The following is a 20,323-nucleotide window of genomic DNA, read 5'->3' as shown; positions in this document are numbered from 1 at the left end:
CATTTAAATGATGGATCCTATGGCTGTGGTACAAACTCACGGTTTCTTGAAAGTATGGCTCCTTTGACTGTGACCCACACCTCTATTATTATTATTACTGTTGCTATTATATTTTTTATCAATGGATCGTACGGCTGTGGTACACTCCCAATTTCTTGGAGGTGGTCATCCTATGGCTGTATAGACTTCCAGTTTCTTGGAAGAGTGGGCTCTATGGCTTTGCCCAACTCCTCTATATTTGTGGAAGCGTGGGTCCTACAGCGTTGGCACTGACTTCCACTTTTTCGGAAGTGAGGGTCTATTGGTTCTAGCTAGCCCACCAGTCTGTCTCATGAGATTTGGTGACCTACCTCTGAAGGGCCATATTTATGTCCCCACGGCCCTAGTAGGGATCGATGGGTACCAGACTTTACCGACATGTTCTTTGTTTTCTTATCACATGTTAGACATGAAATGTAGAAGACAGAACAGCACTGGATTGTATTTTCTATCATCATCATCATCTAAGGGTCCAGAAACATGGGAAGAGAAAGGATGAAAGTGGGAGAACAATCAAGAGCATAACCAATGAAATGGGCCACTCATTTGTACACATGCAGGACCCCAGAATCCTTACCACCTCACAAGTATTACCATCTGAACATTCTTGACATAATTGATACACTTAAAATACAACTGCCAGATAGTCATTCTATTGATTATCAAGTTATGTAAGGGGCACCAATGTACTGTCACATGCCTTTCTATATGCACTTCATCCATGCAACTTGATCAGCTACCATTTTTTTTGTTGTCATCAGCTGTTATACCTCAGTTTTTCACACAATCACTTACCATATCTATTCACTTTCTTCTTGGCCTACAATGCCTCACCTCATCTTCACTTTCACTCACTAATACCTATTTCACCACCCTGTTTATATCCATTCTCTCCATATGACCATACCATCTAAGCTAACTTTTCTAGCATATTACAATACTGTACAGTATCAACACATTTCCTTACTCCACACTTATCATGAACCACTGTTTTGTCCTATTTACACTATGCACACCACATACATTCCCTAAGCTGTCCCATTTCCATTGCTCTTATACTTGTTGTTTCACACCAATGACATACAGGTCTCCTAACCATATATTGTACGCTCTAACACGTCCTCATGCAATCCTTGCTTCCACACTTAGATCCGCTTCATGCTAAGGTCTTCATAGTACCAGCCACTTCTCATCCTTGACCCATTCTATTCTCCACTTCATTTTCATATTTTTACCTTTTTTTTTTCTATTAGTGTACCTAGGCAGTTTAAATCCTTCACCACCTTAATACTGCCCCTATTAACCCACAAAACACACTGAGTCACCTTCTCTCTCAACAGTCATATATATATATATATATTTTTTAACTTTTGAACCATGTTGCTCTCACAAATACATTTTCTTTCACAGCACAATATTTAGGTAAAGGTAGAGATATTAGTGCTGTATCAACAATAAGTCTATTAAAATAAGGATGCCTGTAAAACAAGAGAAAGTTACAGATAGCAACAGTGTTTGTTTTGGAGTGGGGTGGGGGAAGTAACAATCAGTCCCATATTACTCCTTGATAGCGTTGAGTCCAGGGTTAGGTTACCAGAGTCCAGAGTTTTGAAAGGCAAGACTTTGACTTACGGCCTTAGTAACACCACGTTGTATTATCATAGCACAGTATCTTGTAACCTCTGAGAGATTTAAACTTGCACATGCAGGGCAAAGATATCACTCCAGCCAATGAATTCTACCACAGTGCCAGTAACATGTACTTTAAGATCAGTTCCATAACTGTGAATATCAATCTAATACTTAATGCTTCAAATATTAGGATTCTTCTCAACTGTATAAAAATGACTTGTTTATGTAATATTCCTCGGTGAGATAACAACGGTGAAAGGTTTATCGAAATATGTTGCCACTGACTACTAGGATACCTCAACTGAAACAAAGCTGTTTGGTGCTATCCTGAATAAAAAAATCAAGTGCAACAACATCAGCAAAACAACTAAAGTGCCATTTCCTTTCTCATTATGTTTTCATTAAGTTCTTTTGAAATATGTGTTCTTACCCAACAAAGATCCCTAATCCCTTTAATCTCAGGTAAGGACCAAGTGTAGTCAGACTGGATGGTCAATTTGACCAGTAACCAGGGAGACTAATCCCTACCTCATAATGAACTGAACTGAATGCAATTACAGCTTATTAAAGTTGTGGGAGAGGCCCAGTTCTGTTAGATGAAAACAATGGGGTCATAGTTTTACATACATGGTCACATATGTATAGAAATACTGTACTAATAAAATAATATCAAGGAAAGGTATAAGAATAATCTCTGTCAATTTTTAAAAACTGTTATACTTAGATCCGGTGCTGAGTGGTACAGCAGTAACATCTTAGACATATCTATGATAACTCAAAATGTAGTTATTTAGTTTCAGTATTCATCATAATCACATGGTAGCTGTGTGGCAATTTTTAACTTCACAAAAGGTTTTGTTTAATGATGAATGCTTCACACAAAGAAGATTCTATGTCAGTGGCAAAATGACTCTGAAGAATGGTTGTTTAATATTTACATGACATTGGTAGTACATACCTATATTGTAATTCACAAATCCCTCAAAAATGAAGAACTGACAATAAATGGTACATACTTAAAAAGCTACCAGCATACCTTATTAAGAGGCCTGCTAAGTTTAAACAAGAAATCATGGCTGACACACAGCAAAACTGCCTAGCCCCTAAAATCATGCTAATGTGCAAGCATATATACATATATGACTGGTCATTCATGAAATCATGTTGCAAAGGTAAGCTGCAGCAATAATGACCAATTCTGGCAGATCATCATTATTATCATATCTGATGCCTTGCTCCCTCCTAGGAACACCCCAACTGGGGATGGTAATGACAGAATTGCCTCCAGAGTACTTTATCCTTACACATCTCCCACTCTCTCAAACACTTCAGTTCCTCTTCCTTGTTTACCACTATACTGCTTCGCTCTTTTCTTTCATGACATACAAAGTCTGTCTCTGCCAACAATACCCTCAATCTCACATTCAAAGATTATCTTGAGCACTCTATCTGTATTCTTTGTGTACTCTACAAGTCTATGTCCATACCATCTGAATGTTATTTCTCATCCATTCAGTAATTCCATCTCTCACTGATCTGCAAAAGTCATTATCACTAAACATCAACACTGACTGGATCAATAATCAGAATATGTATGTACCTCCTACTACAGCAACATGGGCAAACAATAAAAATACTCAATTTCTGTAGTACATATTATAACTCAGAGGCTATACTGTCAGTATGCTTGAAACACTGAATAAAGATGGTCAGTTTGCTGTGATATTTACAAGGACAATACAAACAAGGCAACTACATAGAGTATTACAACATTCACATTCCAGGAAACTGATAGTGTTATGCTAACCATATTCAGTGCACTGATAAACAAACAGTAAAACATAAAAACCTATACCTCAGACTTGTGAAAACACTGGCCCTTTTAATACACAAAATTTAGAAATACCCACTACACTTCTACATAATATTACCCTCTTCAATGCATTTATGAATTTTGTTATTTTATCCTTGCTGCTAACACAACAATTTTATTCAACTTACAACGAACATCTTGTAGTGACAAGGTTAACGAAGGCTATATCTAATACTTCCAGTTGGAAAAAATGTCTTCTGGGGGAGGGGGGAAATCTGAAAACAGTAAGACTAAAATGCAAAATACATATAGTAAAATATTCATCAAAATAGGAAATGAAGGGAACTACAGTGTGTACCATTAATGCACACAAAGTTCCTGTATACAGTATTTCTGAATTATCTGAGCCACCTACGTAAAATGTAAAAATTTATTATTTAAATCTATTAGTAATCATCTTTGCAGATGACTTCAGTACTTCAGTCAAAGGATGTTGTTTTTATTTAATTCTTGCTGTTATCAGACAATTTTATTCAGCTTACAACACCTCAGCAGTAAACACATTAATGAAGGGTATATACAACCCTTTCAGTCTGAAAGTCCCTAAGCTGAATAAAATCATCTGATGTAGCAACAATGCCATATAAAAAAAAACATCATCCATCATGGAGTTAAACATTTAAGATGACATACTTTTTGCTTCCCATCTTATGGCCCATAAATCTTAAGTGTTCTGTCCATTGAAGTCGATGCCAAATATGATGCATTGGCACCAAAGCGAACACCTGTGGCCATGGCTGTGTGGTCATTGAATATTCTAAGGTCATTCCACTGCTTGCACACATAAACTCTGAAAAGAAATAATATGCAAAGTTAGTGTAGAATGCATATGATCAAAACACAACGTGACTCATAAATGGAAGTCTGTTAAAAATTGGGTAGAAGTGAAAGTGCTTAGCTGGTACGACCATATGATGAGAATGGAGGTAAAAAAGGTGATAAAACAGTTGTAAATGAGTGAGTTTTGAGGTTGGATGATGCATGGCAGGCTGAGAAGGTGCATAGACAAGGTAAACAAGTATGTGAGAAAGTGATGTATGGAGGCTGAAAAGACTAGGGAACTGACAAGATTTTGTTAGTTTGGTGAATTACCTATGACAAGTGTTGGAGTAAGCAGATAGTTGACAGACTGACTCTATCTGGGAGGTAAAGAAATATGCCAAATTGTAAGTTGCTGCTGATGTTGATGATGATGATGGTGAGTGATGACAATGAAAATGACTATGATAATAACAATGCTGATAAATATAACTACACTGAGCTCTTTAAGAAATATGCATGACAAAGTCAAGACCCACCTAACATCAGTGCCGGCAACAGCAAGGTAGGTACCCGACTGGTCAAAGCACAGGTCCATCACTTCATACCCCTCGTCCAGCTGGATTGTCTTGAAGTTCCTCAGTTTGCGCAAATCCCAAAGCCTGACTGTGGAGTCTTCAGCAGAAGTGGCCAGGTAGTATCCATTCTCACTGAAGGCAATGGAACTGATGGCACCACTGTGACCTAAAGAGACACAGGATGATATTGCAGAACACACATGGACCTCTGATACTGAAAAGGTTAGTGAATACTATTTCTAACCCTTTCAGCTCAATAAGTCTATCCTAAAGTGATGAAAATCATTTGTAGATGGAAAAAATACTGATGATGATGATGATGATAATATAATAATAATAATAATAATAATATTTTCTGGATGAAACATGTTCAGCTGTATAAACTACTTACCAGGAAAAAAAAAAAAAAACTAATTATGGCTTTTCACTACACATCCTGACCACTTAACCTCCGCCAGGTTGATTCTTAGTAAGGTAGCTTACCTCCCCTGGGCCACTGGTTTATTTCATTCATTCATTCATCACCTAATCCTGTGTTGCCCCATGAGGAGCATAGGAGCCTGGGGCTGGGCAAGTTGGTCCTGACATTTAGGATGAGAATGGCCAGCCTCACTCATCCCCAAGTGGCATTATATAAGCAATACACCCCATCCATCCCTTGGATACAAACCAGCACTGGCTCAATCCGATTGGGGATCCTTAATTACCCACAAAACCACCAGGCGCCAAAGTTTGGTTATGTGGTTACCACCCAGTGCGGGAAATGGATCCCTGGTGTACATGAAGCCATCTGGCTTGTCGCTCAGTGTAGAGTCACCCACAAACACAAGGAACATGAAAGTATGAAGGAAAGACAGACAGAAGAGGATGGAAGGAACAAAGGAAGGAAGAGAGGAAAGGGCAGTCACCCGGGAGTAGCACTACATTGAGTGAGTGGATGGTGAGCGCCCCCACCTACCACTATAATCAAAATAAAGTGTTCCTCATATGGGGCTTGCAGCTTGGTCCATGAAAACCTTCAATGTACTTCACAAGAGGTCTGCAGCTCGGTACGTTTTAATGCGTTAACAATAGCTTGCTCCCAGTATAGTATATAAAAAGCTTTATGGTGAAAAAATGTTAAGTGAAAATGTGCTTGAACAAGGAATTACAGTAACAGTAGTGAGCTCACCTGGGAAGTTAGCAACATTGGAGCGTTCCTTCAGATCCCAGATTTTGATGGTGGCGTCCTGTGTGCCCGTGCCCAGAATGAGGCCATCAGGGTGAAACTGTGCAGCAGTCAGTGGCGAACTGGCTGATGTATCACTTACCTGACAAGTTTTAGAAAATTCAGTATGTACTGATATAATACACTTGTGAACCATTGTTTCTGCTGACCCTTTACCCTTAAACTCTGGCTGAAAGGAAGTCATAGTTTGGGTTTTATTATGAACAAAGAACTGTTGTTCGTAGTTTTGAGCTTCAAGACTGTACAAATAACTGTCATTGTAAACTGTTCCTTGTGCAATAAAACAAAACTATCATCTGACCTAGCTACCACCTTAACATAGGACAGCAAGTTCCTCCTTCAGTGTGAAAACCTGGCTAAGACTTCCTTCCAGTCAAGAGTAGCAGCAGAGGATGAGTTGACACTATGGTTTACAAGCATAAATCAACTGAAACAGTGATACAGCTACTTTAAATCTTACCTACCAAGCTCAGGAATATAAGTTATTTGACTGTGGTCATTTCCAGTTATGGTTACTAACTTATACTCAGCATGCCAATCATATTATAACATGATTTCCTTCCTAATGGTGCATCATTACAATAATCATCATATGATTTTTCAAGATCCATAGACATAATCATCATATGATTTTTCAAGATCCATAGACACCACAAATATACTGTACTGCAGTACTTCTTACATGCTTCCTCTACTGTATGCCTTCCTACAAATAACTGATCCACATACTCCTTACCACTCCAATGATCACAGTCTTCCTCATCCACCTGATACTGTGATAACTTCCTAATCTCCTCTTGTACTATTTAATGCACCTTCCCTACAACACTCTGCTGACTTGCTCAGTGATACTCTGTGCACTCACTTCAGTTACCTCTACCTGTGCACAAGGGGATGATCACAGCCTTAATTACGCTCCACTGATACAACTCCACTAATCCAGGCTTTCAAGGATATTTCCCAGTACTGTAGTTCACTTAAACCTAACTACATTTTATCACCTTAACATATTTTGGATAAAACTGCCCAGGGAAAAAAAAAAAAATCATGCTGAACAGGTTAGGGTTTACAGTGAGGAGGAATTCCACCCCATACTCCCTACCTTGCCATTCACTTTCTATAACAAGAGGGAAATGCAAAGGTGGTAGTCTTTGCTCCACATCTCATGGGATAAAACTACTGAACTGTAGTTTTAGGAAACAGTTCACCTCTCGGAAAGTAATTAGCTCATACTACCATATGACTCCCATTCACTCACCATACCAACTACACAAGAAAAATGATGTAGTGCAAGTAGTGTATTCATACTTCTCATCAAGACACAAAAATAAACATCAAATTAATCATTATCCATAAAATAGTTTTGTTACAGCATATGTTTGGACCCAAAATGTTGCACACGTGCAATGAGTAGAATAACCAAGCATTTATTGCAAACACACAAAGTTAACTCACAACACAAATGAATCAAACATAAAACTACAACTAGTCACCGGATTTCACTTAGTACTGGTCCCAAGTCTGGACATATTGAAGGGTTGGTGCCAAGGAGGGCATCCTGCTGTAAAACCCCCAACCAAAAACCTGTGCCTGAAAAAGTTTACCCTGGTAATATTATTAAAAAATTACTTAACACAACAGAATTATTTATTCTCAAACTAGCTACAATATTCCTCACCTTACAAAGGACACGACCAGTTCTAATATCTGAGAAGGCCCAGTTGTGATCTCGAGAGGCTGACAGAAGGTAGTCACCAGTAGCATGAAGAGAAAGGCCTGTCACCGGCCCATCATGAGCACGTATGAGCTGTAGAGTCTGGGAGGTGCCAACATTCCACACACGAATCTGGAGAAAGACACAGTGACTATGCTCTGTCCACTTCAGTTTGGTCTAAAATTGTCACCTCTCTAATACTGAGCTGTAATAAGAGATTAACACCCGAATAAGGTGTCAGTCATGAATAAGTACGTTGGAAAGGATAATGAACTGTAGTATTGTCTTATTTTGCTACTGGGCTATGGGAAATAAACCAAAAAAAGTACTATGGAAATGATGTACAGCTGCAGTACATGGACCATATTACTCTCTCTCTGACCTCTCCCTTAACTCCAACACTAAGATATTGAACCCCTTCCTCAAATCTACCCTTTTTTAAACCCTTCATTATGACCACAAAAACTTTTAACATTCAGCAGTTCCTCCCACATAAATGCATTACAGCATATTCTGTAATCACTCCCTGTCCATTTTGTTGTATAATTTTTCCAAATCCATACGTGCCTTTAATATCCAGCATTACATCTCACTTGCTTTTCTCACAATTTGCCAAACACCCCACCCAGAAATCCACCATGTTCAACACTAACTAGAAATAATTATATCTGTCTTACTTTTTCTGCCATACTTATCCAGTTTTGTCATTAAGAAAAGTAGGTTTTTAGCCCAGTTATAAATAATAATAATTAAAAAAATAGCTCTCTCCCTCTAGGGCAGTATACCACTATATCTTGCTGAAAATACCATACATTTCACATCTGGAGTACTAAGGTCATCATCCTCATTTCACAACTTCACATAAAGTGGAAGATCTAGAAAAAGGGTAATTTAATTTATAATTACTACTAGTACAAAACAGGCATCCCATTAAGGGCAGTATATTGTAGCTACCTGAGTATCTGGTGATGCAGTGATGATAGTATCTTCTGTTGGGTGGTACACAACACACGAGACTTTTTTGGTATGGCCTTTAAGAATAGCAACAACCTGAAAAAATACAACAATAAAAATGATGATGATCGTGATAATACAGTAATAATAAAGAAGCTTGACCTTTAATACTTGTGCCATTAACTATAGCATGGTGGAACAACTGTACAGTCTCAGTCTATTTCACCAACACCAGACAATTTTATTAAGATGAGAGTAAAACACAGAAGCCTGAGACTGTTAACTGTTAAAACTGTGATTGTCCATCAACAGCCATAAGCAATAATCCTGGAAGAGCTGGGCACAGATGAATCCCCTCCAAGTCACCTGTCCTTTGCATTCAGGGTGCCCTCTCTTCAAATCACACACTCCTCGCTCATATACCTCTCCACCCCATCCCTCCATTTCATCCTCAGTCTCCCTCTTCCCCTACCCTCCTTTACCACACACAAATATTCTTTTCTAGTCAGCCTCTCATTCTCAGGTATGTCTCAAAATTATCACATTTTTCCATACAACTGGTACTGTAAATTGGAAGAAACTGGCAAATTAGTTTTATAAGTTTTCTGTCATTTACTGTGGACTTAAGGCTTTCACACTTTTCACCACATTACTGTCTCATCACGTCATGTCACCGTTCCATTACTATTTCTTTCATGTAATCGAATGGACCTGTTCACACGAATGGTTCTTCACTGTCATGTACCTGGCACGTATCAGTTCCGTTCTGGCAAGGTTTCTCAGGAAGAATACTTTGCCATGACGAGATGGTGCCAAGCCTAGCTGTTGCTGAGACATTACTGATAGTGGGAACAACATCCCAGCATGGTTTGCATGAACTTTATACATAAAATAGAAGGCAAAGCAACAATGGTTAAAAAAAAAAAAAAAGGAATTGTTTACAAGGGCTTAACAAACTGGGTAAAAAAATTAAAGTTTAATTGTTTTAAAGTTGTTATTTAACTGTTGGAATCAAGGCAATGTTGTCTTTTATTTTAATGTACTAAAGCACTCATGGAAAAAAAAAAAAAAAAAAAAAAAGTGTCTGAGAAGTCAGTGGTGCGCTACTGCCAAGATACAGAACCAGAATGGCTACTAATGAATATTTATTATCATTAGTATTGCTCCTACGCTCCTCATGGGGCAACACAGGATTAGACGATGGATGGATGGGTGGATTATTATTTTTACTTCACCACCTAACTCCCCGTAAAGTGTCTGGTATTCACCTTCAGCTTGTCTTTTCCTTATGGCTTTATGTATTCATAACTAGTTCTCTTTAGGGTTCAATTCCTTTTTTTCATCTAAAAGTGAAATTCATGCAAGTTTCTTAACCCCTACACCGCGGGCTTGTTTACCAATTACTTGCGTGTGCCGCGGGGTTATTTGGGCTCCGACAGACTCTCAAAAAATATTTGCCAAAAATCAGTTATTAGTCCTAGAATAATAAAATTACATATGCTTATGGCACATACCTTCAGCTTTCTCCTGGAATGATTGTTGAGCCTTCGTCGGTTACCGTAGGACTTGTGGAGACCTCTGAAGTAGGGTAACGAAGTCTCCACTTTACACTTCCCAACAACCCGTAATATGATTACCACAGCCAGATACAAACACTATAAACACTATTCTACAATTTTCAAGTAGTTTGGGATCCATACTCAAAAAAAAAAACACTGTGAAAGCAATGGAAATTACGAGCGCGTCTGATCGTCGCACTGGCACTAGTTCGCTCATGGTAGTCTGTCATTTATTATTCATAAAACCCCTCACACTTTATATTTCTATTACTATATAACACTTATATATATCTACAGTCTTTATCCATAAGTTTCCTTCAGTAGTATTAGTTTATTGTCACTGTAGGGATTAAATTTCTTTCAGTAAAATACGTAGCATTCACTTTCTCGTCCTGTATACTGGCATTGAGAGTGAATGTCACTTTCATCTTCACTCTCATAACTCATAGCATTCAGACATGCTAGAGTGAAACTTTCACTTTCATTACTCCTAGGGTATATACTCGTATTCTTATAATACTACTCATTTACATTTCTATTTACGTTCTCTATTTTATTTACGTTATTTACATTTCTATTTTATTTACAGTGTTATGCACTGTCACTTGAAATAACTTATAAAACTATTTTCCATTGTTCACGTATATTTACATTCATTACTTTCACTTGCTGTTTACACATTATTTACACATTATTTACAATTCCACTTGCACTGTTTTACTCAATAGAAAGATCGTAGTCACTCTTTTATCAATTGTCAGCCCTTTACCTCTTTCCACACGAGGTTTAGTAGGGGGTAAAGGTCACAGAGCCATTTGCATGGGGGTGAAAAAAGGCCTTGAAGTCAGCAAGATGAAACATACGTCCTCTCACTTCGGAAGATGAGACTACACTGATAACGCAGCTGCCAGGCCAGCTAGCCTAGAGGCCTGCTTTAGGGGTTATTCAGAGTTACCAATATTACTTCTTGAAACAGCTAAGTCTAGCACTGATATGATTGGCAGGAAATCTAGACAATACATTATAAATTTGGTAGTTCCAGGTGAATGTAAATATCATTTAGGGTTCTCCCTTCCCTCCTTACAGGTATATTTATTACGAAAATAGATTAGAGGCCTACTTAGGAGATATATAATCAGAGCTACCAATGTTAAATCTTGAAACAGCTTTGTGTAGCACTGATATGATTGGCAGGAAATCTAGACAATACATTATAAATTAGGTAGTTCCAGGTGAATGTAAATATCACTTAGGCTTCTCCCTTCTCTCCTTACATGTATATTTATTACGAAAATAGATTATACGGCATATTTCAAGGGGAAAAAAACAGCGAAAATTAGCGAACAAGTGCACGTGAGGTGTTGTCAGGTGATAATTAGCCAATTCCAGGTGTATGGCACTCTCACTTACCTGATTTCTTTCTTGTATATATTATTTGGTATAAGAATACGACATAGGGCTTATTTCAATGGATGAAATCAGTGAAAAATTCCAGGGAAGATTTACTTAGCGTAGCATGGCCGGGCAGGCGAGAGGATAGGGTAATGGAGGGGGGGTAGGGAGGGGAGTCAAGAACGGGGAGAAATGGCTAAATTGTCAACAATGGATGGGAGTACAGATGAGATTAGGAGTGCTGACTAGTGTTGGACATTGTCAGTACTGATAGATGATACAAGCCCCCACTTGAAAGCCCGGGTGAATTCAAAATAACACAGAATCACAAAAGCGACGCCCCGCGGTATGATCCCTTGCTCCCAAGCGTCACGAAAGTGACGCCCCGCGGTTAAGGGGTTAAACTCTATGAGATGCCATGCCAACTTGAAGGTTGAGTGTGAACTGGATGAAATCTTGATGGAAGGTGTGAATCAGTCTTTAATAGTACAAAGTATGAAAAAATATACACATGTTTCATTTGAGGATTTCTATCTTTTGCTCATTCAGTCCTATACTGCCCAATCAAAAGTGTAGGGACCCAAGGCTAGGCTACACAGTCTAGTCCAGATATTTTACATAAGTGACCAGTTTCTCACCCAAAGGTGGTTTTATGAGTAAATAAACCCTAACCACCTATAAGAAATAAGCCCTTATGGGTCAATTATGGTTGGAGCTTCTTAGATTAATACACCATCAGGCACCCACTGCAGTATATAAATGAAGAAAAAACATAAGCACTGTAATAGCCTTACTACACCTGACCTGTTCAGTGTCCTTGTTGAAGACGGTGGCATTTTTGTCGCTGCCACCAGTGACAATCTTACTGGTGTCCTTCTGGTGAACATCAAGAGCCAGGATTCCGGGCACTGAGGCACTGTGCAGACCCTAGGGAGATGAGGTAGAGGGTTATTATATAAATAAATAAATTTTTCTTTTGGCCTATCTGATGGAGCCAGAATTCCAAGGGACTGAATGATGAGTGAATGGAAGCGTTGCCCACTGAACTGGGCAAACTTAGGATGTCTGGATGTTGCTACTCCTCACCCTGCCCTAAGGTGGGAAAGGAGGTCCGGATGATGATGATGATGATGATGATGATGATGATGATGAGAAGGAGGAGTGGAAGGAGGATAACTATCTTTAACGGCCCCAGATGTTAAAGCAAATGGACGTTGTGCAGTCAGACGTTATGCAGCACGACTGCATATATAAAACATTTATTCTCGTTCAAAATTGCCTTACAAAGCTGTACAGTAGAGGTGTAAGCTGGTGGTGGTCAAACACTGAATCCCCCTTTTCTCATATAGGTTATGTACTCCACTATAAGAGCATTCACTTAACAAGCAGATTTCCATATATGTATCTATTCATAACACAGTAACCCCCCTGTATACAAGAACAGTATATCAGCAACAGAAAAAACATTATTAGAGCAATCTGGGGCCACAATTTCTTTCACTGGAGCAAAGACAGTGCTACTTACAGGGTGTGATGCTAGAGTTGTGTATCCTCTGATTTGGTCTGCTGGTGTGAGTCCCTCGGGCACAGTGCGGCCTCGTCTTTTGCGCTCCTGTGTGAGCACGGTGGCAGTGTCCTGCAACCGAGCCACCACCTCCTCCGTCAACCCAGCACCCTCACTAGGTACATCTGCAGCTCCACCAGCCTCTGCTGTGGCAGCCTGTGTAAACAAGCCATCATGATACAACAATCATATATATTGTATATACAAAGTGCAGATCAGGGAAAGCCATTGTTACATCATCATTTTTTTTTGGCCAGTCTTTTCTGGTATAAAGACCACAGTTAATTATAGAAAAAACATCTACTAAAGTTCCACTGCTACCAATATAAGTGAGCTGCCAGGTCCCCTAAATTATAGCAATGTAATAACATAATGGAAATAGCTAATATTTCTGGAGAACACTCCTAACTTCTAATGAGGATTTCCTAAACCATAATCCTCTCAAAATGGCACCAATAAACTTAGTTTACCATTAAAACCCACTTCTTTCTCTGTTACCTCCATTAAGAATACAGTCTTCATCACACAGCTGCATGACACTCATCACCTTTTCCAGTACCGTACTCTGAACCATCCTATGAATATGCTAACAGGGGATGGTCATAACAAAGTTAACTGTTTCTTGCTTATGTGTTCCAGTTACTTTTTTCAACTTCTTCTTTACTATCATAGTATTTCACCCTATTCTTTAATACAAAATACAATCTTCCCTCTCCAATATTATCCTCACTCTCACAGATTTACTTCCATTTTAAACTCTCCCATCAGAAGATATCTCGCTTTATCTTATCTTAGCTTTCACCACCCTTTTATTTCATTTACAGAAACCGATCTTAGTATGTACTGTAGCGACCAGCTTACACATGCCAGACATGGGCGGGTAGCTCTACTATGTATGTTCAAGCTGTTCTACAGGTACTCAAGGTTATTCACAAGACAGAGGAAAGCTACTTCTGTCACTGAAGAACTGCAACAAGAAACACTCACAATAGTGGGTCCAGTAGGAGCAGCTGGTGCAATGCCTGCCTGTGGTTTGAGTGTGGCCAGGGCCTCACGGGCAGCTGTCACCTCCTTGTTGAGTCGGGCAATCACACGGGTGGCTGCATCATGCTGATACAAAGCATGGCTGTTGGCACAAAAATGTAACCTCTATATTCAAGCTGACACATGTATTTAAGTACACGGTCACACAAAAGCAACACATGAATTACCTGGTACCTCCTAAACTTCATTTCAGCACACATACCTGTTCCAAGTCATTAAATTCTCACTTCAAAATTTACATATATACACTGAGGTAGGCAGAGACAGACAGACAGACAAATATACTGTACCAAAGTGAATGATTACCTCTTACCAATTTCCTTTATATCATTTTTTTCAATACCATTTAAATATAACTATAGTTTGAAAATACAGTACTGGTATGTGAGCTTTTTTTCATGAAAGCTTTACATATGACCATAAGACAGCACAGTGACCTGAGTTCCTGGCGTGCAGTCTGTAACTGCTGGCGGAGGGTGAAGGAGTGAAGCATAACAGCATCCCACTCATCCTGCAGAGCCTTCAAAATAGCTGGGATACTTGTGGCACTTGGTGGCTTGGGCTTAGCCACAGGAGGTACTGCAATAACACAGAATAATCCACTGAGCCCTGGGACAACTCTTTCATCTTTTTTTTTTTTTTTTTTTTTGACATCTAATAATTTCATTAAGATTAGGACAGACTTTTCAAACTGGAGGGGTTAAAGACAGCATCAATAAATCCCTTTAGTATGAGACATCTTTTTCTAAACTGAATAAAATAGCCCAGTACATCAAAAATAAACTACAAAGGAACTTCACTTGAATTCAGTGAGTTAATACTACCTGTCTCAGAAATAACAAATAATTCAAAAACTTTTCCATACTCAGTCCATGCTAGTCGCTTGAAACTCGGTGATATTTTGTGATCAATTAACCCCAACCCCCCTCAAATTTAAACCTTTTTGCCACATCTTACTGGACTGACAACTCATCATATCACCAGGTAACCATACGTTAGTTAGGCTACATTTGTATGGTTACTTTATATACACTGTAAATAGCCTAAAGGTGTATGTATGAATATAAACACACATTCCACCAGAAAATTAATTAAACTCCATGATACATGACAGACCAATGGACCACAAAGACTATATATATACATAATTCTGACAATGTTGCCTTCATGTTGATAAAATCAAGCTTGATACAATTTCATTTCATATTCATAAATACCTTTAAGTTCAATAAGCTGATCAACAGAAAGTTCTTTATTGGTAATGGGGTCGGTGCCATTCTCTGCAATGTACTTTTCCAGCAGACGACGCTCAAACACGGCACCAGACAGTGGGGACACCACTGGCTGCTCTGGCACCTCACTGCTGACTGGACAAGGCATAAATAGCCTATATAAGACACTGAACTATATAAAACACCAAGGAAAACACAAACACATTATACAAAAAGATTCGGTGGGCCATAAATTTAACACTAAAATAGAGACAAACACACACACATACAGACACACACACACACACACACATCACAAATATCAGGTGGGTAGTAAATCTAACACTGAAGTACCAGTTTGCAAATATACACTAATATTAAAATGGCAAGCTTAGGAGGGCAGTAAATCTACTGATCTATAGAAACTGATGTCTCAATCCCAGAGGGGGAAGCCACAAACAAATGGCTTCCATGTTGCCCTGTTGCATGCTCTCACATAGCCTTTGCAACCCATGTGACACTCACATACCATACAGTATATCTCCTCTCCATCCATTCATCTTATCCTCAGTTTCCCTTTTTCTTTCAGTTTCACTCTGTTAAGAACTTACCATTCTCCAACTATTTACAACTGATTCTTAAAAATGCTGTGACTGGAGGGTATGGTAATATGAGAGTTATGCAGTCCCATATCTGTACGGTACCTGTTCACAGGAGGTTCAACGAAAAACTTTATCTCCTCATGAGGAAAGCAACAGCCAAAATTAACTCCTCTCTATGTAAACTAACTATGAATCAGGAAGATATGTCTGTGATTAGAGCAGTGAATATGAAAATCAATTCTGTAATGAATATAGTTATGTATGTCAGTCTCTCTAAAACATGGGCTACCATATGAAATGGGTATTCTATCATCATCCACTTATAATGTCTCTCACTGACCAGGAGGTAAATGTCTGAAATGGACATACAGTACTACTATCACCCACTTAAAATATCTGTCACAGATCAGGAGGTAAACATATGAAATGGGTATACTACCAGCACTCATTTAAAATGTCTCTCAAAGATCAAGAGGTAAACATATGAAATGGGTATACTACCATCACCCACTTTATATGTCTCTCACAGACCAGAAGGTTAAACATAGGAAATGGGCATACTGTACTACCATCACCCACCTTAAATGTCTCTCACAGACCAGGAAGTAAACATGTGAAATAAGCAAATATCACCCACATTAAATGTCTCTCACAGATCAGGAGGTTAACATGGTTACCACCGAGCCATATTGGCAGCTGTTACTGGATTATGGTAGCATACATATAGTATGGTATACCCATGTTATATGACTGGGATACAGTACATTTTTGAAAACCAATCATAAAGTGAAGCCACTATAGCATGGGTTTAATGGGGATATGTTTTGGGCCAATGATCAACCTCCAAACTTAAGTCAAACAAGACAAAGGATACCTTTGATAGCCACACCCACCCCTGCCATACTGTGAGGGGAAAGAAAAAATTATAGTATTTATAAGGAAGGCAGAAGGGAAAAGTCCTACCCCATATAAACTTTGGTCTGGACGAAGGTTTACTACTGTGCAACAGTTTGTGCGCCAATGTAAAAGGTATAGTGCTGTACCCCCTTGAGGCAGTCCCAGCCCCCTTGTGGGGGTGGCCACTGGGGGTCTCACCCTGCCTAAAATGTGGCTGAAGTAAATGTCTACCAGTATGCAAAATATTGTTCCTAGGTTAAAAGCCATGACTGTGCATAAAGGCTTTGCCCAGGACCCCCAAAGGCCACCCTACCTTCCACAACAAAGGGGATGGCTGAGAGATATAGCCAAGCGAATGAAACTGAAATACAGTATGTTGTTAGTTATGAAAATGTGCAATGGAAAGGATGAAGGGCTATACTATTATCTATTCTGCCATTTAGCTACATGAAATATAGTCTCTGCCTGGTTATAGCAGATGAATTATAGTAATATCAACCTTTTCACCACTTCAACTTAGTTTTATTACTAACTGTACTTACCGTACAAGACTTCTTGAACTGGATTTACAAACTATGGCTTTCACCTAACAACCTTACCAAACTAAACCCTAGTTAGATTACTGTAGTTTGTTTTTTTTCCAAGTTTGTTTCCAGTTGACTCTGATATTAATGCAACAAGTATCTTCTTTCTCATTTTCCTACCATAAAGTCTGACTCCTCACATGGAAGGAAAATGTCGATAAAAGTTGGGAAATAATATCAAATAACAACAACAAAATGCAATAAATCTTTTAAAATAATTAAACAAATAAATAAATAATAATAATAATAATTAATAAAATTCAAGCAAACTTTTTCAACTGCAAAAACAAGAGCAAACACAATTAGTCTTCCTATCTATCTATAGCCAGTTGCCTTAATCCTGTACAGGGTGACCACCAACATCGCCTTAATGTCCCCCTACCATTTTACTGCCCTCCACCCAATTTACACCCCACTCTCTCATATGCCTCTCTACTCTATGCAATTAATATCAAGCCAATTTTCGAGGTAACAGTTTGCATCACAGTTTATGTTACAGAAGAAAACTAGTTTTAAAAACAATAGTTTCCACAATTCCTATTAGTAGTGCAAGAGAAAAGCAATGAAGTTCAATATTCTGACCTAACCTTGACACTAATGGGCTCTAACCTAGGCAAATTTCACACCTAAAAACCAACAATAATCTTTGCTGCATCTACTACTAAACTAACTTAATTTTTTTTCTTATGAGACAACACATTTGTTACTCATAAACCCTTTTTTTTCCTTTACACCAAACTGATGCTGGGGAAAAAAAAAAAAAAAGTAGGTTAATTATAAAGCCTTTAATTCTAAGCAACTTTTCTTTTATAAATACTAAGAAAAGCACTTTAATTCCCTAAGGATAATTTAGTTTGTTTACACTGGACATGACAATGTCCTACCTGTAGGCTGCAATTTTCCCCATACCAGTATCCCTCTCAGCCAAAGTAAGGTACAGGATATTATGGTTAGGCTAATATTCGGTAATACAGCCGTAGGTTGGTTAACGCCTACTAAACATAGTCTTTCTAATGATTTCTGGTAACATTAACTAAAGCCTTTTATTGATTTCCATTAAAAAGGGAGGCTGCCATACCAACCGTTCGTAAAGATGCTAGTTTAATTAAGATATTGAAAACAGTTAACTTCAAAGAGACATTTGTGGAAGAAAATTTCATTAGAATTATGGGTAATAGAATGAAAGCTTATTGTATTTTTCTCAGCATGAGTTTGGTGTAAAGATAAATATTTAGCCTACATACACTTCAACATGCTGCACCATGGTACTGACACTTTACCCTAAAATTTACTTTCTGAATAGGGTAGGGACTATAGATATTTGGCAATATATACAGAAATTTTCAAAAACTTTTCCTGGTTAAATTATATTCTGAAAACGAAATGCCATCACACAGGGGTAATAGTAAGTTTAAAGAGAATGCCCATATGAACCCCATGAAGGGGTGTTTGTTCTGTACCTTCTTTTCCCAGTAAAACCATGGAACAAAACTGGCAATTGCCTGCAAACTTACCAATGGATGCTATAATTTAATATGTAATCTAGTTCAACCAATATACTGTTCATGAAAGGTAACAAAAACTATTAGTTTTAAATCTTCGTGGGTTAGCATCATGGTTAGCGGCATCACTGCCTCACATTATCGGGCTTAATAACTGCAGTACGGAAGGAGATACCGCATACCGGCTTGATCCCACGTTATCACAACTTCAGCTCATTACGTAGGGTGAAAAAAATAGTAACAATAAACAAAAGCAACGTAATTTTTAACCAAAAACTTACTTGCACAAATTAGTGCCATGTTTTGTTTACGTAGTCAAATGAGTAACGTAGTATTTGGGAAGCTTCGGATGTCAGTTTATTAAATAAATTCTCTCTAATATTCTGAAAAATTTCTCTTTTCTATAATGCTTAAAACTAACTATTCTAGGCATAATGTAGACGTTATTTCCGACATTTTTTTGTTATGAGTCCGTTTTGCGATTTTAGGCGAAAAATTTTTAAATACGGAGGTTTCATCAATGATGCTACTATGCATGAAGATAATTAATTTTTCTGTTAGTTACGTCTTAAAAGTAAACTGTATTGATAAAAATAGTAATAATAATACTTCTCTTATGGCAGCAGTTGGGAAGTACGATAATGACCGTATTTTTATGGTATCGTTAAGGCCATCACTTGCATTTTTTTTTTTTTTTAATGGTTATTGTCGTGAAAGAGATACAAAGTACAGTACTTATACAACAAAGGAAGGCGATGGTTCTTATCCACGATCTGGACATAGTCTAGAGGACCTGCATGACCTGCGTCCAGCATACATCCTAAGGTGAGTCAAGGAGTGAGGTGATCAACAGTAACCTATCACATCATGACGTACCGCACTCAGTTTTTTATGACACACACACACACACACACACACACACACAAGAAACAGGATAATTTAGCCCGTCAGCTATTTTGCTATGACCAGTAATCAAGCCACTGCCTGATGCAAATTCCTGCAGCCTGAGTACATAATTTTTATTTGATTTGTCCTGCTAGACGCTTTTAATCCTTTATTCAGCTCAGGGTAGACTATTTCGAGCCGGAGAGGATATAGTCATAATCAAAGGTTTTACTCTCACATGACAAAACTGCTACCTCTTCATCTCTGTACAGTTGCTGATTATATTTGGATGTAATGAGCTGAAGC

General features: G+C 38.3%; 1 protein-coding gene across 1 annotated transcript; it reads right to left on the bottom strand.

Annotated features, from left to right (window-relative positions):
- Nucleotides 1-2,403: 2,403 nt before the first annotated feature.
- Prp19 (pre-mRNA processing factor 19) lies at nt 2,404-19,438 on the bottom strand. Its single transcript, XM_080271196.1, has 11 exons — nt 19,414-19,438; nt 15,554-15,703; nt 14,774-14,915; nt 14,280-14,418; nt 13,254-13,448; nt 12,533-12,655; nt 8,778-8,873; nt 7,788-7,955; nt 6,053-6,191; nt 4,843-5,047; nt 2,404-4,334 (listed from the first exon to the last, which is right to left on the bottom strand). The coding sequence occupies exons 1-11, from the start codon at nt 19,430-19,432 to the stop codon at nt 4,193-4,195; spliced, it is 1,518 nt and encodes a 505-aa protein (XP_080127322.1). The 5' UTR covers nt 19,433-19,438; the 3' UTR covers nt 2,404-4,192.
- Between the last annotated feature and the right edge of the window lie 885 nt (nt 19,439-20,323).

Source organism: Coenobita brevimanus, chromosome 45, assembly GCF_032717465.1.
Source record: "Coenobita brevimanus isolate Jiangsu-jjx chromosome 45, ASM3271746v2, whole genome shotgun sequence".
Lineage (NCBI taxonomy): Eukaryota > Metazoa > Arthropoda > Malacostraca > Decapoda > Coenobitidae > Coenobita > Coenobita brevimanus.
Note: the sequence above shows the minus strand (reverse complement) of the source record. Positions and strands in the feature narration are given on the sequence as shown.